The sequence below is a fragment of the Lycorma delicatula genome, chromosome 2, assembly GCF_047948215.1.
Source record: "Lycorma delicatula isolate Av1 chromosome 2, ASM4794821v1, whole genome shotgun sequence".
Taxonomy (NCBI): Eukaryota; Metazoa; Arthropoda; class Insecta; order Hemiptera; family Fulgoridae; genus Lycorma; species Lycorma delicatula.
The window spans coordinates 155,291,367-155,317,019 of record NC_134456.1 but is presented as its reverse complement, the minus strand read 5'-3'; the positions used below and the strand labels follow the sequence as shown (position 1 = coordinate 155,317,019).

General features: G+C 29.1%; 1 protein-coding gene across 3 annotated transcripts in view; it reads left to right on the top strand.

Annotated features, from left to right (window-relative positions):
* Cbl (E3 ubiquitin-protein ligase CBL) overlaps nt 1-25,653 on the top strand; it is a 246,952-nt gene that overhangs the window by 146,054 nt on the left and 75,245 nt on the right. For 2 of the 3 annotated variants that reach the window (XM_075356508.1, XM_075356511.1), the window contains exons 4-6: nt 3,547-3,684; nt 5,910-6,133; nt 14,269-14,408. In XM_075356508.1, coding sequence (XP_075212623.1) covers nt 3,547-3,684; nt 5,910-6,133; nt 14,269-14,408 — 502 coding nt within the window. Of the gene's footprint in view, nt 1-3,546; nt 3,685-5,909; nt 6,134-14,267; nt 14,409-25,653 lie in introns of all 3 variants that reach the window. The other variant, XM_075356510.1, reaches the window with a different exon arrangement.

Below are 25,653 nucleotides of genomic sequence, written 5' to 3'. Positions count from 1 at the left end.
TTTTAAATAAGTAAACATATGAAATAAATGAAGATATTAATTGTAAAAACTAAAAAAAAAAATAGCACACAACATAGGAGTTACTGAGAATTATTTGAACACATATAATACACCACTGGAAAATAGTGGGATGCAAAAATTCAGGTTTTTTTAATGTTTAATTATTATTGTTTAAATATTCATTCACAGAGTAATTTTGTCTCTGTAAAAGAAAATATTTTAATTGTATTTTAAATGAATTGGTGGGAAGATTTTTTTAAAATGAATTTTTAATTTGCTAAAAATACTAATGGATGCGTAATGAGGTCCTTTCTTTTAAGTCAAAGTGTCGTGCTTAGTTATACAGTTTTGTTGTCTAGTTTGGTAGAAGTGGATTTATTTTCTAAGAATAAATGAATATTCTTTTTAGCAAAGATTACACATTCATAAATATAACATATGTATAACATAACGTTAATATACTTTAATATCTAAATATCAGTCTATACAGTTCATACTTACGGGCACCAAGCAATGATCTGATGGTCCATTTTTGTATCTTGAAAACTTGGTGTGATTTTGTAAGGGAACCTCAAGAATTTATATATGAAGGTATGGTTCAAAAGTAAGGACCAATCGGTAACAAAATTAAAATAGTTAAAAATATGAAAAATTTAATAATATTAAGTTTTTCTATATAATCACTATTTTTTTCCAAACACTTTTGATATCGTGAAATTTTATGCAGTAGAATTCTACTGCATAAGATTCCACTGCCTGGGATTGTAGCTACTTTTGCACTGAGATTTTCAACTTTTCACTTTCCTCAAATTGAGATGCAAGGTAGTTTTTGAGATGAAGAAAGAGATGGTAGTCAGTGGATGTGAGATCATGAGTGATTATAAAAAATTTCTAATTGAATTGTTTCTGTTGTGCATTATTGTACATTTTTATCTGACATACATTATCGTGAAGAAGAACAATTCCTGAGCTCAGCATTTGGAATGCTCAGAATCTCAGCACTGATGTATGAAATCCACATTTCATCACCAGTGACTGTGAGAAAAAATTTGTCTCCTTTGTTAAAAAAGCAGTCGAGAAAAGCTTGTGCCGATGTCATTCTGTGATCTTTGTGAACACTTTTGGCACCCATCATGCACACAGTTTACTATTGCCTAGAGTGTCGCTCATGATTCCTGACAATATTGTCTTTGAAACTTCTGAAAATTCTAGAGAAATATTTCTAATCATAAAGTGACAATTTTTTCTCACTTTTGCATTCACACATTCAACATGATCATCAGTCTGCATACTGGGCCTGCCACTTCTCTGTTCATTGTAAACATTTGATTGTCCTTTCTTAAACTCACAACATTATTGCCTCACTTTTCCTTCACTCATTGCGGTAGGCCCATATATTTCGCTCAACTAATAGTGAATTTCAACAGCGTAATGATGTCCTCTTGTGTTTAGAAATCACTACTCATTGATTGAACTTCACAACTGGCAGGATTTGTTATTACTGAACTCATTTTAATACACTGTCTCACAAAGGCAAACAACAAAAACACCAGTGTGATGGTTACATGCCCAACAGTCACTTACTATGCATGCACAAACCAATCAGTGTTGTCAATCGCTATTTATAACTCATTGGCCCATACTTTTGAACTGTACCTCATACTTAATTTGGCAATATGTATTACCATAATAAAAATAAAATTGTTTTATTAACAGTACGGTTTGATTTTTTGAAATGAAATCAGTTTGAATCATCCCTAGAGAAAACTTGTCATCTAATAAAATACAGAGAAATTTTTCTTTATAGACAATAGAAATACTATCATTATCATTAACAGGAACACTTCCCTTGTGAAATACAGATGCATAAATATATATACAAAATAAAAAAAAAAGTTAATTTATAGCATATTTGTTTTCCTTATTGTATGAAGAATGGATTATTATTTTTTTTTTTACTTTATGGTTTATTTTGTTTTTATTTTTTTACTTTGTGTGGTTTTTTAATCTTTTATGACTTTTTACATAAATGTAAGTCAGTTATTTTATCCCATATTTATTCAGGAAATAATAAACCCCTTGATTATTAGTCATTTTATTAATCTGTCGAGGATTGAATTTAAAAAAGTAAATTATCTATAGTCTTGAGTTTATTAATTTTTTATGACTTACGATTTTCTAATGTTTTATTGCCTTAAGTATTTGGAAAATCTATTATTTTTTTATTCTATAATATTATAAATATTACTTTACACACAGCTAAGTGGTTGCCATATGCACATTCGCTTAGGTTAACTCTCCTCCTACCTTCTATTCATCCTGTCATTAAAGTTACATGAATGAATTAAAAATATTTATTTTTAGAACATCAATCCGAAATGAAAATATTATTACTCTTAAATTAATACTTGTATTATTTACATTACCATTAGCATATACACACAATCAGATGTATAATACATTAAAGAATGTTATCAATAAATCTAATCAGTTTGCATTTTGATTGTTTTTCTAATTATTTGAAACAGAATTGTGTGTTTAGTAAAGAATAAAGAAAATTATATCAGTTTGAGTGTCATTTGTCATATAGAACTTGAAACTGTATATTTACAACAAAAAAAAACATTCCACAGGTAATATAGTTGAGCAGGTGCAGCTAGAGTAAATACTCAACAGGTTAAGAGCCTGGAATTTTTCATGAATAGAAACTTTTCACTATAATGTGGCATTTCCATTACATTAATAGATAAAGTAAATCTATCTACATTTAAAAAATGTGTACTAGTATTGACTATAAATAAATGCTTTAGTATGAAATTTATAATTCAAAACTGTTTTGGATTTCTGGTGTAGTTCTATTTAGAATAGAAGTATACAGGAGTTTCATTCCTTGTTCATGAAATGACAGTGTGCATGCTATTATTTACAATGTTGCATATGTTTGGCAGGTCAGGATATGTTATTAAATTAAATAAATTACAAATATGGTTCCAAGATGGAACCAAAGAGCTAACTTTATGAAAAGAATGATATAATAAAATTAAAGTTTATAGAATTAATTATTATCTTTGATGCTTTATTTTTTCCTCAAAATTTAATATTTTTGCAGAGATCTTTGCTTCATTAAAAATTTTATCGTAGAATTTAATTAAATACAACTTAAAATTATAGTTAGACAAGTTTACCATCTCAGTCACTGATATGAAGCGGTTGAGATGGTAAACATTTCTCTCTATATGTAAAATCTTTTTAACTACATTTTAATTTAATTCCACAACAAAACACTCTGATGAAGTAGAAATTTCTGTGAAAGTACTAGTCAAGAAAAAGCATTAAATAAAAAAAATTAATTTCTATGATATAGATTATATTTTTCTGTTAGGGTGTAATTTGGTAAACTATTTATTAATATTAAATTGTAATTTATTTTTGGTTATTTTTTTTTCAACTTTTAAACACTGTTTTTATGTTTAAAACATAGTTAAGTTTCAACATTAGCTTACGAAACAAAATAATTTTCTGATGTTTTTCTTTTTTTTTTTTCAGTTATGTATTTCGATTGAGTTGTACAAGGCTAGGGCAGTGGGCTATTGGCTATGTTACAGCAGATGGAGATATTCTCCAAACAATACCACAGAACAAATCATTATGTCAGGCACTTCTAGATGGTTTTCGTGAGGGGTTGTAAGTATTATTTAATCTGTACTATTTTTGACTACTCTTTTACAACATCTTGTTGAAGAGTTTCTGTGTGCAGTAATCTCCTACTAAAAAGCTCTAATTGGTTCCTAGGGAATGTTTATAAGGTAGTAAGATAAATGGTTGTAAATTGAGCCTTAGAATCATGCTGCATATTGTTTAGTAATAACTACAGGAAGATCTTCCTTCACTAGGAAGGAATTTTTAGCTGAATTAAATTAAAGTATATTACAATTTCATTGACAATGAAATGGTAATATATAAAATGAGTCAAAAATGGTATATGGTATATCAAATAGTAATGGTAATATATCAAATGAGGCAAGTATTTACTATTGGACTGTTTTTGTACTTTAAACCTAAAGTTTTGTATTATGTTATTTTATGAAAAATGCTGGCATTTTTCCAATTTTACTTGTACACTATTCTACAATTTTCCAAAGAAAATTTTTGTTTTCAACTGTTGCACTCTTTAGTATCTCCTTTTTTTGTGATGCAGTGAATTTATGTAATCGCATAATTCACTTATGATATTATCATTATAATGAAAGGTGATATTATCATTATAATTCTAAAAACTTCCTTTAATCTTATTGTGTATAATCTGTCATAGATTTTTGAGTTTAAGGAAAAAATTTTTTTTAACTACTATAAAAATCTGTTTTGTTATATTCCATGATTTGGACACTATTGTTTAATGTGAATAATCTATTTAAAATTGTTTTACCTTGTTTATAAGTATACTTAACATGCTGCAGAACAAGTACATTAAATTATATCTGACTACATCATTCATCTAACTCCTCATTCATTTTATTTTCTTTTCTTTTCTTTTTATCTGGCAGTAATCTTTGTTTCTTTTTAATTTTTTCAATATTTCAATACTTGTGAGTTTCAGAAAAAACAGAAATATTATTTTATGGTCAATCAGTGCTACAACAAATTCCTGTACTTGTGTCACCCTGAGGAGATCCAGTTTGGTTCATGTTAGCTATTTACTTTTATCCTTTCTCATTCGTTTTAAGAATTGGAGGCTGTGTTAGAAGATAAGTCTGCTAACTAGAACATTGTATGGTATTTACCCTTCAGAGGTTTTACACTGGAGATTTCCTTAATGCTGAATGTACATATATGCCAATAGAAAAAGGACTTGCTTTTAAATCCAGCACATGTTCCTTTTTCCCATCTTTAATTTAATAAATTTAGTATTGGAGGATAGTTTGTGAGATTGTATAGTACAGTCCAGTTATGAGGTATTTTTCCAGATGGTTGAATGTTTTGTTCATTTGTGACTGACAATGAATTAGAAGAATGTCTCTATATAAAATTTTTATATTTCTTTTTTTTAACTTATTTTCATAAGGTTGTGTTTTACTTTGAAGTAAATAATTGTTCATGATTTATGTATTACTATTTATACTTCATTTGTGTAGCCAGTATACTTTTACTTATACTACAAAAGATATATATATATATAACTGCAATATATCAAACTATACATTATTATTTTTGTTATTTACTTAGTCTATATGATTTTTTTTTATCTTTGTAGACAACATATTTTATTTATATTAATGTTAATCCAATAATTTGCTAGCTGAACATTTTTGTTTGCAGAAATCAATTATACAAGTTTTATATAAGAAAGAATCTAAATATTTATTTATTTTATTGATGTTTGTTTCTTTGTAAATCTACGTTAATTGTTTGTATTAAGCAGAGAGAAAGAGAATAAAAAAGGCATGCAGATAAACGAGTGATAACTTTTGAGGAAGCTTTTCAAGAAATGGATTAACAACTAGTTAATAATTCAAAATGCAAATAATGATGATGTTGAGTAATCAGGATACTAATTCAGAGATGTTCAGGGAGGAACCCTAGCAAGAAATCATTCTTGCTAGGGTTAAAAGATATTAGTTTAAAAAGGAAATTTTTATATATATTTATTTTTTATATATTTTTTTATTTTATATATATATATATATATATATATATATATATATATATATATATATATATATATATATATATATATATATATATATATATATATATATTACTTTATATATTACTTATTTATATATTACTTTTTTATAAAAATATACATTTTAAAAAATGTTTACTTTTTTATAAATTATGTTACAAAGTAAAACATTTTTAGCTGCATAAATTGCATTGTTTATTAGAATCTACAAAATTTGTTTTCACAGTTACCTTTACCCTGATGGAAGGAATGTTAATCCAGACCTATCTTGGGCTGTGCAACCAACACCTGAGGACCACATAAAGGTTACTCAGGAACAGTATGAGTTATATTGTGAAATGGGTAGCACATTTCAGCTTTGCAAAATATGTGCTGAAAATGATAAAGATATTAGAATAGAGCCATGCGGCCATCTACTTTGTACACCATGTCTCACCTCGTGGCAGGTAGGAGTACCTTAATTCAACTTGAATTAGTTTCTGTTGTATTTTGCTTTATAATAATTATTTATGTTAAAGCCACCAGGTCAGTGTAGTGGTTAAACTTGTAGTAATAAAATCAGCTGGTTTTCGAAGTTGAGAGTTCTAAGGTTTGAATCCTTGTAAAAGCAGTTGCTTTCATATGGATTTGAATGCTAGACTGTGGATACTGGTGTTCTTTGTTGGGCTTGGGTTTCAATTAAGAGTGGTTTACCTGAATCTGTTCAAGACTAGATGTTTACCGTACATTTGCACTACATGTGCAGCTGTATCAGGGCTGGGAGGCCAGTAGTGGTGATTACATGCTAATCTATACACACACGGACGGACAGACAGACAGAGCCAGCAGTAGCTGGAAAACTGGTTGTGAAAGAAACAAACATAAATTATTTATGTTACATATATTTTTGTTTCTCATATATTTGGATTTTTTATCTCACTTTCTTTAATTTACAGTCAACTAAGATCTAAATATTCCAACATTTAAGAACAAAAAAATACTGTTTTGTAATTATTGAAATTTTAGTGATACATTTTTTTTCATGACTGTCTGATAGTCAGAAACAGAAACACATTCTTGTTTCTCAAATTTTAACTACCTTGGCATCTTGTATCGTGTAATTTTTGCTATTTCTGGTTTTGTATTTCTGGATAAGAAATTTTGCAAGTTCACAAATTTATGCATTAAACAATATGGTTGCTGACTTTGATAGATTTTTCTTTTTGTGGCAACTGTTATCTTATTGCTAATCAGTTGATTGTTGTATTTGGTGTCATATGTTGTTAATTCATATATCTTATTAATCAACATTAAACTTTTATCGTTCTTTTTGAATGTATTTCTGAATAATGTATATCATTAGAGAAAAACTGAAAAATAATTTTTCTTATTAATGTTGTAGGAATCTAAGAAAAAACTAATTATTAGTACAATGTTTTTAAATTAGTTTCCATGTCAAGTAATGTATTTAAATCATATAGAAATTTATTCAGTTTCAAAAAATTTAAGGTAAGTAATATTTGTTACTCTCTCTCTGCATTTTCAAAAGCAATAATGGAGGCGCCTTCCTTGGTAAAATATTCCGGAGGTAAAATAGTCCCCCGTTCGGATCTCCGGGTGGGGACTACTAAGGAAGGGGTCACCAGAAAAGTAAAAAATAACATTCTACGAGTCGGAGCGTGGAATGTTAGAAGCTTAAAAAAGGTTGGTAGGCTAGAGAATTTAAAAAGGGAAATGGATAGGGTAAACGTGGATATAGTAGGAATTAGTGAGGTTCGGTGGGAAGAGGAAGGCGACTTTTGGTTGGGTGACCTTAGAGTAATTAACTCAGCGTCAAATAATGGGCAGGCAGAAGTAGGTTTCGTGATGAACAAGAAAATAGGGAGGAGAGTGGAGTATTTCAAGACGCATAGCGATAGAGTCATTGTAATAAGGATAAATTCAAAACCTAAACCGACAACGATTGTTAACGTCTATATGCCTACAAGCGCCCATGATGATGATGAGGTAGAATGTGTATACGAAGAGATTGATGAAGCAATTAAACACGTAAAAGGAGATGAAAATTTAATAATAGTTGGAGATTGGAATGCAAGCATTGTAATAAGAAGCAAGCATTGTATAGAATCATTGTAATAAGGATAAAATCAAACCCTAAACCGACAACGATAGTTAACGTCTATATGCCTACAAGCGCCCATGAAGATGATGAGGTAGAGTGTGTATACGTTGATGAAGCAATTAAACACGTAAAAGGAGATGAAAATTTAATAATAGTTGGAGATTGGAAAAGGCAAGGAAGGAAATATAGTGGGTGAATACAGGCTGGGCAAAAGGAATGAAAGAGGGGACCGACTTATAGAGTTTTACACGAAGTATAATTTAGTAATTGCCAACACCTAATTTAAAAATCATAATAGAAGAATATACACTTGGAAAAAGCCAGGCGATACTGCAAGGTATCAGATAGATTATATCATGGTTAAGCAAAGATTTAGAAATCAACTCGTGGACTGCAAAACTTACCCTGGAGCAGACATTGATAGCGACCATAATTTGGTGATAATGAAATGTAGATTGGGGTTTAAAAACCAGAAGAAAAGGTGTCAGATGAATCTGTGGAATTTAGAGAAGCTTGAGGAAGAGGAGGTAAAGAAGATTTTTGAGGAGGACATCGCAAGAGGTCTGAGTAAAAAAGATAAGGTAGAAAATGTAGAAGAAGAATGGGAGAATGTTAAAAAGGAAATTCTTAAATCAGCAGAAGCAAACTTAGGCGGAATAAACAGAACTGGTAGAAAACCTTGGGTTTCAGACGATATATTGCAGCTGATGGATGAACGTAGAAAATATAAGAATGCTAGTGATGAAAAAAGTAAAAGGAACTATCGGCAATTAAGAAATGCTAAGTGGAAAGAGAAATGAACATTGGTAAAATAGACGGAGCATACAGGAAAGTTAAGGAAAATTTTGGGGTACATAAATTAAAATCTAATAATGTGTTAAACAAAGATGGTACACCTATATATAATACGAAAGGTAAAGTCGATAGATGGGTGGAATATATTGAAGAGTTATACGGAGGAAATGAAATAGAAAATGGTTTTATAGAAGAAGAAGAAGAAGTTGAGGAGGATGAAATGGGAGAAACAATACTGAGATCTTAATTTAAGAGAGCATTAAAAGATTTAAATGGCAGAAAGGCTCCTGGAATAGACGGAATACCTGTAGAATTACTGCGCAGTGCAGGTGAGGAAGCGATTGATAGATTATACAAACTGGTGTGTAATATTTATGAAAAAGGGGAATTTCCGTCTGACTTCAAAAAAAGTGTTATAGTAATGATACCAAAGAAAGCAGGGGCAGATAAATGTGAAGAATACAGAACAATTAGTTTAATTAGTCATGCATCAAAAATCTTAATTAGAATTCTATACAGAAGAATTGAGAGGAGAGTGGAGGAAGTGTTAGGAGAAGACCAATTTGGTTTCAGGAAAAGTATAGGGACAAGGGAAGCAATTTTAGGCCTCAGATTAATAGTAGAAGGAAGATTAAAGAAAAACAAACCAACATACTTGGCGTTTATAGATCTAGAAAAGGCATTCGATAACGTAGACTGGAATAAAATGTTCAGCATTTAAAAAAAATTAGGGTTCAAATACAGAGATAGAAGAATAATTGCTAACATGTACAGGAACCAAACAGCAACAGTAGCAATTGAAGAACATAAGAAAGAAGCCGTAATAAGAAAGGAAGTCCAACAAGGGTGTTCCCTGTCTCCGTTACTTTTTAATCTTTACATGGAACTAGCAGTTAATGATGTTAAAGAACAATTTAGATTCGGAGTAACAGTACAAGGTGAAAAGATAAAGATGCTACGATTTGCTGATTTAGAACAAACAATGAACGGCATAGATGAAGTCCTACGCGAGAACTATCGCATGAAAATAAACAAGAACAAAACAAAAGTAATGAAATGTAGTAGAAATAACAAAGATGGACCACTGAATGTGAAAATAGGAGGAGAAAAGATTATGGAGGTAGAAGAATTTTGTTATTTGGGAAGTAGAATTACTAAAGATGGACGAAGCAGGAGCGATATAAAATGCCGAATAGCACAAGCTAAACGAGCCTTCAGTAAGAAATATAAGTTGTTTACATCAAAAATTAATTTAAATGTCAGGAAAAGATTTTTGAAAGTGTATGTTTGGAGTGTCGCTTTATATGGAAGTGAAACTTGGACAATCGGAGTATCTGAGAAGAAAAGGTTAGAAGCTTTTGAAATGTGGTGCTATAGGAGAATGTTAAAAATTAGATGGGTGGATAAAGTGACAAATGAGGAGGTATTGCGGCAAATAGATGAAGAAAGAAGCATTTGGAAAAATATAGTTAAAAGAAAAGACAAACTTATAGCCCACATACTAAGGCATCCTGGAATAGTCGCTTTAATATTGGAAGGACAGGTAGAAGGGAAAAATTGTGTAGGCAGGCCACGTTTGGAATATGTAAAACAAATTGTTAGGGATGTAGGATGTAGAGGGTATACTGAAATGAAACGACTAGCACTAGATAGGGAATCTTGGAGAGCTGCATCAAACCAGTCAAATGACTGAAGACAAAAAAAAAAAAATATTTGTTAGAAATAAAATGCTGCTTAAATATTCTTTTAAATGACAATATTTGAAACTTAATAAATTACATGTACTCAATGGCTAGATACATAGAAAAAAAAGTAATGCAATTAATTTTATTTACTTTTTTTATTTCACAATTCTAAATCAGATGTAAAGAATTTACTCAAAAATGATGTTTGCCTAAGGAAAGTCAGTACTAATTGGAGAAAAGCAAATCTGTACTATTGTTGAAATGTTATTTTTCAACATTGACATTTTACCTTGGCATCTGTGAATGAATCGCAAAATTTAGAAAATCTTTTACAGAAAATTATTTCAGTCCTTTTTCTGCATTTTATCCACAACTTGTTTACAGAGATTATTTATTCTCAAAAACTTTCTCAACATGCAACTTTTTGATGCCATTCTGAATATTAACCAGAATACTGGGAAAGAGACCTTTGTTTTGTGTTTAATAAAAATCTATATTTATTTATTCTACTATCTTTCTTGCTGAATTAAGATAGTGGAGTTGAGATTTCATTATTTTCTTATTGCAGGTTTGGTTCCAATTATTGAATTTTTAACAAAATCAAATTTCTATGGATTTCCAAATAACTTTTTTAATATTACAATTCAACTTAGATTACTGAACACAAGGCTGTTCAGTACCTTAAAATTATTGCAGTTTAAGATGATTATAAATTAGCTTTTGATTCATTTATAAATCACGTAAGAATGGTAATGCAGACCTGATTTTGTGTCCCTTTGTGGAAGTTCCTTCTTTTCGTAGACAAAGAGACAAATTGAATATTAATTCAGTTTTTTATTTAACAAAATGTTGTGAGAGCTTATTTCATTAATCTTTTTTTCATGTTCTAAAATATACTTGTAATGTTTTTATTATATTCCAATTCCTATTTAATGAACATCATTTATCACCATTCATTTTAATGAAAACTGTTCTATTTTTCTATTACCATTGTTGAATATTTTATATCATTTTCCTAATTTTGGGATTATCTGTATCATGTAATTAAAAATAACTGCTCTGAGATAAGATTTTACCATTGAATGAGATTGTATTGCATGTACATTAAATTTGTTTTTCTAGATCCACCATATCTTCATATGTTAAGAGAAAGAAATTCCAAAGCTGTATGAGTTTATATTTTTAATTTGAGAAATGTTTAAAAATAAATAAGTGCCAAATCTACAAAAATTTGAGAAGTATAAATTATTACATTAGGATTTAATAATTTCTTTATTATCTCTTTTTGGAAAAACTATTTGTGTATGTTATATATAAAAAAATAGTTATCAAAGTAATTGGATACTTCTCTGTGATTAATATCAACTGATTTTAAATAAAATATTAATACTAGTTAATATGAGCTATAATGTGGAATTTTGATTAACTATAAAAACAAATTCAGATGTAGATCAAGAATAAGTATATTATAATTATACAGTAGGGTGTTGATAATCTGACATTCTTTAATACGACACATCCAGTAATTTGACCCTTTTCGTGTACCTGCTGAGGCAATTCATGTAATGCCACTAATTTCCCCTCTCCCCCGACTTTTATGCATGCTGTCACAACTGATAAAACAGAGAGATGCTATAGCTAAGTGGGAAATATGATGTTTTAAGTAAGTAAGAAGCCATGGTTATGTGGAATACTTTAATAAATTACAGTACCGTACTTCTGATCATCGCCGACAACATCATTAGCAGTTGAGCACGTGGCACTACTGGCAACTTGTACAGTACCAGGGTCTACAGGCAGCATTAAACTTCTTACAGTATCTTACTACAAGTCTCAGTACTGCATGACCATATGTCATATTCATTTTAATGTCTCTAGTTTTCCTTATCTTAAGTGTCTAATTTTCACTATTTTAAACAGTATCTGAACTTTGTTGTTTTTAGTTTTGAAGATATGGAAATCACAAAAATGTAAGCACATCGTTCCTGTTAATGGAAGGTGCAGTTATGCTTGGTTTATCCAGGAATATTCCAAACATACTCCTCTTTCTGGCAAAATAATCAAAGAAATAGCTAAGCTTTTCTGTAAAGAAATGAAGAAAGAAGATTTTCACACAAGTGAAAGGTGGTTTGAAAAACTCAAGAAGCGCTATGAAATCTGTTTACTAACCACCACAGGTGAGAAACTTTCTTGTGATTTTACTATCATCGAGCCATATAAAGAAAAATTTATAAAGGCAGTCGAAGAGCTGGGTCATGGTCCTGATCAGTTTTATAATGCTGATAAGAGTGGTTTATTTTGGAGCTGCCACTGAAAAAAACATTCATCCATTGTGCTGAAAAAAGTGCTCCAGGTCATAAAATATCGAAAAACAGAATCACATTTATGCCTTGTTGAAATGCTAGTGGTATCCATAAACTTAAATTGCTGGTTTGTAGGCAAGTCCAAAAATCCTAGGGGCTTTTAAAAAGGTCAGACTTCCTGTAAAATACAAAAATCAAAATCAAGCGTGGATGACAAGGGAAGTATTCTTTGAATGGTTTAATGAGCAGTTCGTGTTCATTAAAAAAATTCCTTAAACTATTATCAGAAAAAAACATTGTTACTTTTAGACAACTGTATGGGGCACCCAGATGAGGAAGACTTGGAAAGTAAAGATGGGTTTATCCTTGTCTTATTTCTTCCACAGAGATATCGAAACTACAAAAATGTAAGCACATCGTGCTAAGTTTATTTCAAAAAGCAGAAATTCTAAAAGAATTGATAAAGAGGAAAAAATTGGTCAGCTATCGCTCAGCCAATGGATCAAAATTTAATCTGGATAGTTAAAAAAAAATTACAAAAAGAGTATAATGTATAGTATAATGAATAAATTGGAGAATATGCCTATATTAAAATCGTCTAAAAGAAATATTGGAGTCATTTTGTTTGATCTCGCACAAACATGGGAAAAGATTCCTGCTGAAACAGTAGTATGCTGTTGGAAAAATTTGTGGCCAACTTATCCTCTATTTCATTTATACGAGAAATGAAAAAATCATCGGAAAATGAATAAATACTGATGACATCCATAAGTAATGATTTCAGTCTTGATGCTGAAGTAAACGACATTGGGAGTCGCTGGCCCAACTGTGCAGTCAGGACAACTCAGAAAGACTAACACAAGACGACGTAAATGAATGGCTGTCTGGAATTAAAGATGAAAATTATCAATTGATGACTGACCGGGAGATAGAAGATGTGTTGGATCAGGACGAAGACAATGACAACAAAAACATGATACCTTTGCCATCAATTAATCTCATGGTCATGAAAGTAGTTTAATGTGTATATCAGGTGGGCTGAAAAAATGAAGTTGCAGCTGCTGATATTTTAATATTAAAACCTTTCCAAGATATAATTTTTAACTGCCAATTAAAGAAAGAAAAAACCAGACTATTGACCAGTATTTTTCTGTTAAGTAAGTAGTTAGTTGTGTTGTTTCTATTTTTTTAATCAGTTATTCAAATTAATAAATGCATATGAAAGTATGTAGTAACATTTTCTATTTATTATTCCATTGGAATTAGTGTAATTCCATTAATACAACAAATTCGGGTAATTTGCCACCAGGGCTGCCCTATGTATGTCAGATTATCGAGAGCCTACTAAAATTCTAAAGATACAGATAATATTTAATTTATAAATTACAAATTTAGTTATAGATTTTAAAATATTTTTAAAGATTTGTTGAAATGGCTTTCTGTTAAAGAGATTTTCTATTAATAATTTTATCAAATTTAATTTTTGAATCTGAGCATGGACAAATTATGAAACAGATAAGAAACTGCATTGCTAATTTTGAACTTGCATGGAGAGGATTATAAAAAAAATTGACTATTTCCTTACATAGGTGAGCATTGAATTTATAAAAACTTATTTATGTTATCATATATTTATGTTATGTAGATTATAATCTTCTATATTTTTTAGCACTAGATTAATGTAGGAATTCTGTCTACAGGACTCAGAAGGACAAGGCTGTCCATTTTGCCGTGCTGAAATCAAAGGCACAGAACAGATCGTCGTAGATCCTTTTGACCCAAAGCGACAACATAAAGCCGGGTCAGCCGGTGCCTTAGTTGATGTCGATGATGATGAAGAGGTAGTCGACAGTTCAGAATAATTGAACTTGTCAATAGTTCCTCTAACTCTATCCAGTGATAGAAGAGTGTTGTGAATGAGATGTAATCTTATTCACTCACTCGTCTCCAAATCCTTCCATCATTCCATCCAAACAAAAAGAAATACCCAAAACTTAAACCACATTCATACAACACGTATAACATATTTTCCAGGTCATGTTAGCATCCCAGTATTTGTTGCACTGCATGAGCAGCCGCTAATTTCTTATTGAAAAAGCATGGTTAGTGTTTGCAATGCTCAGCCATCGCATATCCCTAAGCTTGTTTTTTTTTTTTTTAACTACTATTGTTTTGATTTGTTTTGTTGTGATTTGAAGTTGGTTTTTAATTAAAATTTACATATGTTAATGTTTTTTACAATAGTTTTTCTGTGTGTAGTTTCTTTTAATTACACATTAAAAGGAGTAAGTACTTGACTGTTTTTTGTCTTATTTTTTTTTAATACAAGTAAAAATTTATACTAAGGTGATTGATCCTTTACTTGTTGAAATAATGCTAATTTGATTTATTTTAAGTCCTTTATGTCGTTAATATGCATAAAGAGAAAAAAAAAATATTTTGATGTGATATAACTTTATAACATCACAGCAATACATTACTGATCTCTCTTTATTAATGCTGTTATTTAATTTGCTGCTTGTTATTTTGATTTTTCTTTTAAAGATATCATTTTTTCAAATAGTACTTTTATTGTTGTTACAGGCACTATTAATGTATTTAATATTTTAAAACATTTATTTATTGTTACAAGATTTTTTATTTAATGTTTTGTAATTATTACCACTGATCACTGTATATATATATATATATATATATATATATATATATATATATATATATATATGTATAAATATCTTTTTAAACAGGAAGTAAATTATAATTTAAATGGTATAAACTTAAGTAGTTTTATGTTACTGAAAGAATAATGACCTGGTGAAATGTTTAATGACAACCTGAATGAAATCATTTGTTATCTAACCACATTGTTGTTGTTATTATATTTTACTTCTTATTTGTTTTGGCAATGCTTGCACATTAGCTGGTAATTTGGTAATTTCACTGATAAAACTTCAAACTTCCGAAGTTGGGAAAACACTGTAGTAAATATAATATGTTAAGACCTGCTTTAAAAAGCAACCTCATATTAAAAATACAAACCAAATCCTTTCTATGGTTGTTCACAAAGTTATAAATATCTTATTACTTATGGAAAAGTTGTAGTGAATATATCAACTTGAATAGTTTCAACAATTATACTATATAGTATACTATGTGGACAGTTTATTTTATTTATAAACAGACTGAGCACTAGAAGTACTGAATTGAGGAAAATGGCTTCAAAGTTGAACAACAAATGTTATACATACAGAGGAACATGTATAATTTTCTGTATACAATATATAAATTATTGATTTTATTTTCAGAAATATTTGATGATTTTTTAAAAGTTAAATCTGATATGCAGTTAAATCCTATATGTAGTTAAATCTGATATAAGTGGGACATTACCCATTTTTAGCTATGAATAGTTATTCTGTTTTGCATCCTAAACAGCTGATATAAACAGTACAAACACCTCTGGTTATAAATTAATACCAATTAGCATTTACTTCATAAATTTCTACGTCTTCAGCAGGCTTTCCTGTTAAATAAAAATTTTTGTATTGAATTTCTTTGTTACATTCCACAACATTCACATAGCTGTTTGAGTAGTGTGTAAATAGTGGTATGATCCAAGGATTATCTTCAGTTTTCATATTTCTCGTCCACAAACAGTTTCAGTTAGTTGTTGGAATTCCTGTTTATGATGCTCCATTTTTATCTTGCTATTCAAAATAATGTGTTGTCAGAATGGCAGTACACCGTGGGAACTAAAGGAGGGGGAAAATTCCCCTTCGTTTGTATAATTCACCATCAAATTGGCAGTCAAAAATTAGAGCCTGGTCTGTTAGCACTGGTTACCTGCTCTAAAAAAATGGAAGTAATACAATTTAACACTGAAGAAATGCTTCCATTATTATGGAAAAGTGGGTCAGTATTCATCGATCAAGAAAGAAAATTAAACGCATCATAATCAAATAATTATTGCCAACAATTTTCTTTTTGAATTTAAATTCTAGTTAATATTTGCACCCGAAGATGCAGAAAAGGTCCACCAAGTCCTCTTGTATTTATCATATTGTTTGGCTGATTATCATACAAGGTGTTATTATTATTAAGTCTTGTCATGATATAACAAAATAATAGGTTATGTATTAACCAACCACTTTTGTTATTTGCTTCATTTATTAATGCTTATGTTCTCAGTCTAAATGGCAGATAGTCAATATTTTCCGTAAACATTGTTAATAAAAATAAAAATTAAACTGTATACAACTTTTTAGAAATTAATATTAAAAAGTAACCTGTGCATGTGTGTTAAAATGAATCGCATAATCAGACTAAGACTGATTTACAGCTCTTGGTTTTACTGACGGCAGTTAGTCTCATTGTAATAAATCCAAATATGTTACTTGGCCTAGTAAACAAAATGCCTGTGTTATTAAAATGGCATTTAAGATTTTCTATAAAGAAATTAATTTTACTTCAAGTAGACTGATGATTGTACTTTGATATGATAGTTTGTAACAGAATCCCAGATTTTTTTTTAATTTAACTTATCCATAACACCATCCTTATAGCAAAAATAATTATTATTTATACTATTTGTATACATTACACATTGCTTTCATGCACTTATATAAATATTTTTGTAACTTTGTTTACTTTTTTAAGTTATTTTATTTTGATTGGTCGACTGGTTTCATTTCTTTCCATGAAATATCTCGAACTGCGGGCTTTTTTTATTTATTGTTTTTCAATGTTCTTTTATTTGTTGGTGTGGTTATATACAATTTTTTATCGTAGTTTCAGTTGTGTTTTAGTGTATGTGTTAGTATAGGAATGTTAAGTGTGCTGTACGTATATATAATTTTGAATTAACACATAAACAAATTTATGCAAAAAATACACTTATAAACCAGTACCTGAAACCAGGGAAAATAGAAATATCATAAATACTGATATGTCACAGAGTCCACAAAAAAGATGTCCATTGCTATATATATTTGACTGTATTGTTATCAGATAGTGATATTTTCCTAATGATGGACATTGTTATCCAATGATAGCCATGATAGAATGATCTTTACTATCACCTTTATTGTTAAGCATTTAGAAGTTTATGCTAAAATAGTAAATTTGTGTATGTATACAATAAAATTATGACAATAACTACTTCCGAACGATATACCAAATAACTTCTAAACAGCTGATTAGATGATAGATTACTTGAGAGACTGTCATGAACTAGAGTGAAGTTAATAATATGTAAACTGATTACATTATGTATGGAGGGTTAAGAAGTTACTAATGGAAAAAAGGTTATTTATTACTTTGACTTTATTTCCTTAAGTCCTTCAGTCAGTACAATGCTTTATTTTTTATATTTAAAATTATTTTTATTCTAATTTTATATTGCTTATTTTGGTGTGAAAATATTTAATTATTTTTTTATAATATTTACATGGTTCATAGTTGTCTTAATTTACTTGATTAGATGCATTTCTTTGTTCCTTTTTATTCTGTATTAATATTTTATGCTCATCACATTTGTTGATTAATTTTTGACTAAAATAGCAAATAAATTTGGAAAATTTCATGAGAAATATTTGTAATGATTGTGATAATTATAATCACTTTTTAACTGGTTGAGTGCCTGCTACTGTTGTAGGGTCTAACATTTCACGGTTGTATTTCAAGTGTATCTTGTGTCTACAGTGAGAGAGACACTTGTTTTTTAAATTTGAATTGTCTTAACTGTATATGTCTGGACTGTATAGTGATATCATTCATTTCATCTTCCATATATTCCTACATATTGTTCCCCAAGTTTTCAGACATTCTATTTCTTTTAATTATTTATTTTTTAATTATTTAAAAAAAAACAAATGTTAGGTATGGATTAAGTAGTCAGCATGACTGTATTTTAGGTGATGAGTTACTAATATTTTTTTAAACCTGTCTCCATTAGTATAAAACCTTTTTCATTTGTTGATCTCAGTTACTAACTGAGAGAGTAAATAATGGAAAAAATTATAATATATGCTTAAGCAGTTGTAATACTAAAGTAGGGTTCAACTCCAATTGTATTAGATGATCATGATCAGAAAAAGTTTGGAAAATTAAAAGTGCTGTCTTCATAGATTATTTGGTATATATTTTTTGCACTATTTACTGAACCGCATGAATTTCATAATGCAATAAAAATAACTTTGAACTGGCAACCATAATTTGTTTAAAGGTTTAAAATTCTTTCCCTTTCTCAAAATAATTGTATTTTATTTTTCAAATTGTCACTTAGTATGCCTTGTTGAGTATGTATTAATGTTAATAATTTATTTTAAATTACTTTATAACTCTCATTTAGTTTATATATTTATGCTTACTATTGTAAAAAAAATGTGAAAAATAAATTTATAACTATTTTTATAAATTTATTATGTGTTATTTTTATATGATAATTATTAAAAGATTAAATTAACTGAGAACTTTGAATGAAAGGTACAGTAAGATCTCGACTTAGACAAGGGATACGTTCCGTAAATTTTTTGCATAATGTGAAATTTACATAATTTAACCTTAAACAACCCGGTAAATACATAAAAATTGAATGTAATATATAAGTACAGTACAGTACTATAATAACAAGGAAGGCCTAAATATAAGTGAAGTAATCAGTCCTAAACATATAAAACACTAATAAAATAAAAATGTACTTTTAATTTTTAACATTACAACACATGTTAATCTTAATACGTATTGTATATATGTAATAATATAATTAGTGCAAAAATAACTGTGTCATTATTATTTAAATTAAAAAAAAATGCTATCACTAGTTTATTCAACTGTTTCTTTTGTTAAAATCATTCATGTACATATCCGTCACATTACGGGTGTCGATGTTGTTGGCTTGAAGAAAGAATCTAAAGTCTTCTGAGTTGTGCAGCATCTTTTCTTGTTTAAAATTTCATCATAACAAGCATTTACCTCCTTTATTAGCCGTGAAACTTTTGTTGTGATCGTTTTCAATAAAATATAATAAGTAACCTTCCAAATTTTCAAAGGCTTTAGCCATTCTGCTAATAGTCAATGTTTTTTTCTCTTGCTCAGCTATCTTCTTTCTGTTTATTAAGCAACTGCACAAGATCTTCATTAGCTAATTCTTGAATGTGGGATTTGATTAGTTCATCAACGTTTTCTTGATCTGCATCATCAAACCTAAGTGATTTGGCTAATCCAACAATTTCATTAACTACTAGACTTGTTATACCTTCACTTGGTAATTGTGCTAGAGCTGCTTCAGGCCAAATTTATTTCCAAATTCTTTTCCAAAAGAAAATGTGTAACATTTTATTTTTCTTTTGAATCAAGTTCTTGATCATCTTCTTGAATGTTCTATGAAGGTAATAACTTTTGAAGGCTTTAAAATAACATGTTGAAGTAGAGGTGTAGTGCTGGGGGCAAGAACAATACCTTAATGTTATCATTGATATTTTCAAATTTTTGTGGATGATCAATTAAAATTGTTATTTTGAAGGGTATTTGTTCTCTCTCACAATATGCTTTCAATTCAGGAATAAGTAAATTAGTAAAATAATTTTGAAATAAAATGCTTTTAAATCAGCCCCTTTTTATTTGGTTTCCAATAAATTGGTAGTTCTGTTTTTGGTATGCTTTTAAATGCCCTTGGAATTTCAGAATGATAAATAACTAAAGATTTTAATTTTAAATCACCAGCAGCATTAGAGCATAATAAAATCCTACACCGATCTTCGGCTGCTTTGAAACCTGAAGTAGATTTCTCTTTGACTGAAACAATCATACGGCTGGGCATACGTTTCTAAAAAGTCCCAGTTTCATCTAGATTAAACACTTGTCTGAGTTCGTAATTTTTTTTAAAATTATTTTTAAATTTTCAGCAGCTGTGACTTCCTCAGTTAGTTTTGAAACAGTGGAAACCATGACAATCCTTAAATTTTTGAACCATCCGTTGCTGGCAATAAATATTTTTGCTTCTGTATCACATTTTAATAAGTCATAAATGCTAATAGCTATTTATTTAATTATGTGCATAGAAATGAGCACGTTCATTTTGATGTTCAGACCATGTGCTTAACATCGTTTTCATTTTCTCCATAATCGCAGGTTGAATCACTGAAACACTTGCAGTCTTCATTCGCATAGCACTTTTACAGGCTTCTTTTATTTTTTCAGAATTGTCCCTAATTGTCCAAAGTGTTGATTCACTAAGCCCAGTCGTTACTTTTAAGTCCTTCATTTTTTTCACCCCTTTTGTATCTTCTAACAACATCTAACTTTTCTTCTAGAGTAATTGCTTTCCTTTTTAAAAAGTTTTTTCAACTCATATTATACGCAAAGTAACAACAAAAAAACAAGAAGTAAGAGACTGCCAAATTGTAATTTTGTAGCACAGTTACACTTTATAAAACAATCTTTTCCAGTGTAAAAATAGGGAGAGGAATTTGTTTATTCAAGAGTAATGAGTAAGACAGTGTTATGTAAATATATGCAAGATAAGCAATAGAAGTGATGATTTTAGGAATCATTGCGTAACAGTATGTACATTAGTAACAATAAAAAAAAACTGAACCCCAATTCCTAGAAGTACAGTAACTAACTGTACATACAAAATAGTGCTAATAAATAAATTAGCACTCATATAGAAATAAATTGCTAAATTGTAGAAATAAATTTAGCACTCATATAGTAGGCCTACAATACATGTGTACAACAAAATGCGCTAATGTGAATTCGTGTAAGTCAAGGTCGAGGTCTAACTGTACATTGCAGGGTTAAAAAATTACTGATAAAATTAGTATTCAGAATGGAGTTCATCCTGACTCTTTATAAGCGATATTTGGAAATGGAAAGTAGCTGATGTATTATTATTATTATTATTTTAATTGTGAATTATATAAAGAAATGAAAAGTACTTCATTACTTTTATGAAACTTAAATTATAATATTATGATTGTACCAATTATGTAATGGTGTAGTTTATTATAAAAAGAAAAGAAAAAAACTTAAATAATTGTAATAAATTCTTCCTGTATTATTAAGATTTATTATGCTGTATTATATTTATATGCATTTGTGTTAAAATGTTTTTTAACATTTTTCATTGAATGTATATTACTATATATAATACTAACTTCAAATCACATAAGTTTTTAGAAGTGTGAGTTCCATCTAGACTTAATTTTCAGTACGTAATATTTGTGTGATTATTTTTAAGTTGAATTTTTTAATATTTTTTCAAATATTAAAAAATGATTGTAATGAGTGATGAAGAGGTATAATAATTGTACTGTAGAACTTATTGGTAAAAATAATATAAATTTAATTAAAACTTTATTTTGTTGTAATATAATATTGTACGTTATCAGATTGTTAATTTATTGGAGATTTTTTTTTTTTTTTGAAAAAAATAAATAAAAGGAGATTATTAACTTAATTTAATTTTTTGTAGAAAATTTTATCTATACTGCTATATGCACATGAATCATGACTTTTGTTTTTGTTTTTTTTTTTTTGTTTATTTAATGATTAACTGATGTATGTGCTACTACTTAATATTTGTGTAATATTCTTTTGTATATGACCAAAAATTTATTAGATAGGAATTCATTATTTTACCTTAGTAAGAGTATTATTTTTTCCCTTCATGATATTTATTTAAATCTTTTTTTTGTCCCTGGTTTGGCTTGAATTTGATTAGACTTACACCTTATTCACACAAATCTGAATTCATTTATGATTTTTATCCAGTAATAACAGGATGAAGTCTAATAATAGTTATATATAATAATAATGATCATGAGAATTGAATTTAATATAACGTATATGCCAAGCCTTATTGACATTTTAATGCAAAACCTTCCAGACAAATGAACGACTGAGATATTGTCACTCTGCTGTGGAGATTATCAGCCACATTAATTAATTTTAATTAAGGCGTAGTTTAATTATCTTAGGTTAAGCCACAATTTTTCTCTTTTATATCTGTTACTACTTCGCAGTTAATTTTCTGTTGATTTTTATTGTATCTTTTTCTTTAATGTGGAGTTCAGTGTCTGATTGTTCTTGAGTATGCTAGACATACAATATGCCATCTTAATGCTTAATAAATGCATCATTAATTGTCTAATGAATCAGACAACTTTTTTTTTTTTTTATGGAGGAATGCATTTGTTGAATTATTTCTAAGACCATAAACAAATATCTTCTAATCAGACGCCAGACATCTTAGATTTTAAGTTTGTAATTTCTATATTTTGTACTTTGTAGTAGTATTGTGAGGTATTTTCTGTAAGCAAGTACCATTAGACTATTAAAAAAAATGGCATTTTTAAAAAAGTAAATTACAATTGTAATTGTACAATATTAAAAATAAATAACAATTTTCCAAGAAAGTTTCCACTGATATTAGTTTGCACAAATAGGATGATGCAATTTCTTAATACCTTTTTGTAAAGTCATCTGTATTTTTTTGTCAACATCAAAATAGCATTTATTGGCTAGGAACTGTTTCAAGGAAAAATCACTTGATGCTAAGTCTGGGCTGTAGCATCCATGTCTGGCTGAGGTATGATCCATGTATTTCTGGGAATGTGTTAGCGCCAAGGTATCTTGTAGCTAGAATTATAATGAGCATACCATGACTGAGCACTTTTTGTTTGGATCACACTTTGAAGTTTCTTTAACACATTGACTGCCGATTGAATATTAAGTACAGGATTTTAATTATCAGTTTATTTTTTCAGTAGGTTTTTATTAGTATGTAATAACATTAGAAATTTTTACAATTTATTTTATTTAAATAAAAAATGAACTCCGATCAGAGTGATCGGTCTCCAGCATCAGTATTTTATTCTTGATGCCTGAAACTCTGATCAGAATATATCTGCAAAGCAGGAGGCATAACTAAACCAATATAATCTTAATTGTGTTATTTATTAATGATATAAAAAATGTAAAATTTCACAATTTATTTAAAAATATTTATTTTTAATTAGAGAATATTTTATGATATCTACATTTTATAATAATCTTCAAAACAGTTTAAACAAAGTCCTGGATTTTCTGGACACATTTTGCATTCATATACAGTTTGTTTCCTTATTTTCTTTTGTCTTCAGTTTTTACACTCTGATTCTTTCATTCCTTTCTTCTCTGGTGCTGTTTTTTTAATTTTACTGATGCAGTGGAAATAATTTTCTGAAGGTTTGGCAACTGGTTGAATATTTAGTGCTTTAAAGGTATAATTTCCAGCTCTTATTTCTAATCAAAAATCATAAAAACAACTTAACTTATATAAAATATAAAAAGTATGCATTTAAAAAATTTAGTTGCAGAATATGTATAAGAGGTTTTTGTACCACTGATTGGTTTTTCTACTATAAGGGTAGTATGCCATTATTTGATCCTGTCTATTTCAGACATAAAGTGATTATAATTTAAAATAGCTACTGGCTTCTCAGTGCCTCTACAGTGCCTCTTTCATTTGTGAAAAGTCCCATTTGATTCCCAAATTCAGTTGTAGTATAATTCACAGTACGCTTATCACACCATTTCCCAATGTGAATTCAATTGCAAAACACAGATTTATTTTTCTCCTTTTTTTAATTTTTCAGACATTAAATATTGTGGGTTTTTCTTGTTCACTCTGAGAGTACCAGTATAGTATGTATCTTGGTCAGTACACTATTATAAAAATTATCAAGATATACTGCAAGGCCATTGCCTAACTTTTCTTGAAATAAATGCATCACTACTTTTTCTGTATGACCAGTTCCAGCTAAAATATCTGTGGCCCCTTCATGTACTTGAATTTTAACCACCAAACCGTTTGATTCAATTAGTGTATAATTTCATGCCATTTGGCACTTGTTTTCTTATGTATTATCAGGATATTATTGCTGACTGATAAGAAATGTAGACATTTTAAAATTAAAAGAAATCTCTTTTGGGGCATTAACTTTTTGAATATTGGTATATCAAAAAGAGAGTCTATCTTTCAATAATTACTGAGACAAGGTAACCAAATAGTGACAGTGTGAAGCAGTAAGGCCAAAAATATTTTTAAATCTTGTGCAACATCCTTCCAATATGCAGTATAGAATTTCATCTTTGTTTATGGACAACACAAAATTTGAGTGGCATTAGTAAACTTGGCAAAATTTTGCAAACAATTATTGTCAACAATCACTGAAAAACATCTATTGGCATGCATCAACCGAAATTGGAATAAGCATTCCCAGTTGTTTTTTAAATATTAATTTCTTTAACATAACTATGTCTTCTCACTGGTTTCTAAACTCCTCACTTTCATCATTCACTTGCACAGCTCCAACATTGACTACCTCAGCTTTATCCCCAGAGCTGTAATTCAAAGTTTCAGAACCCGGAAAAAATACTCACATCATTACTATCTTCTCCAAAACTATTCTTACTCTCTTCCAAATATCACAGTAGTTCTTCATTACTTAGTGCCTTATTTCTGCATTCACACTGGAATCCAGAAGGACCCCTGGTGTATCAGCCATTTTCAGTTGAGAATGTGCAGTTTGAAGACAAAAATATGTAATATGACACTATTGTGTACCAAGCCACTATTTATCAGTGAATCACAACAGCAAAAAAATTTTTAACTACGCTATACTCACAATACTGCTGAAGAACTGATTAGTTACTACTACTGCTCTGATTGGAGTGGGCGGCATTACCAAAGGAAGCCGGGTCACCCAGATCGGAGTGGTCAGAGTGGACATCTGTTTTAATTCTAGTGTAATGTGAGATGCCCGTGATCTTACCACCATTGATAATTTATCTCATTTTCATTCAGTTATGTAAATGAAATTGCTGAGTTATAAAAGAAATTTGCAGTAAAAATAAACTATTCTTAATATTAAGTAGATTATTTTATAAGAAAAATTATATTCTTAACTTAAGGCTTATTGATCATTTAATATTATTGCTGGTCATTTCAGAACAATTTTAAACTTATGCTCATGAGCAGAAGTGTTAAGTTAGTTATGATAGAATTGTCAAACTTAAAAAATTCCTTAATAAGTTGTTTTT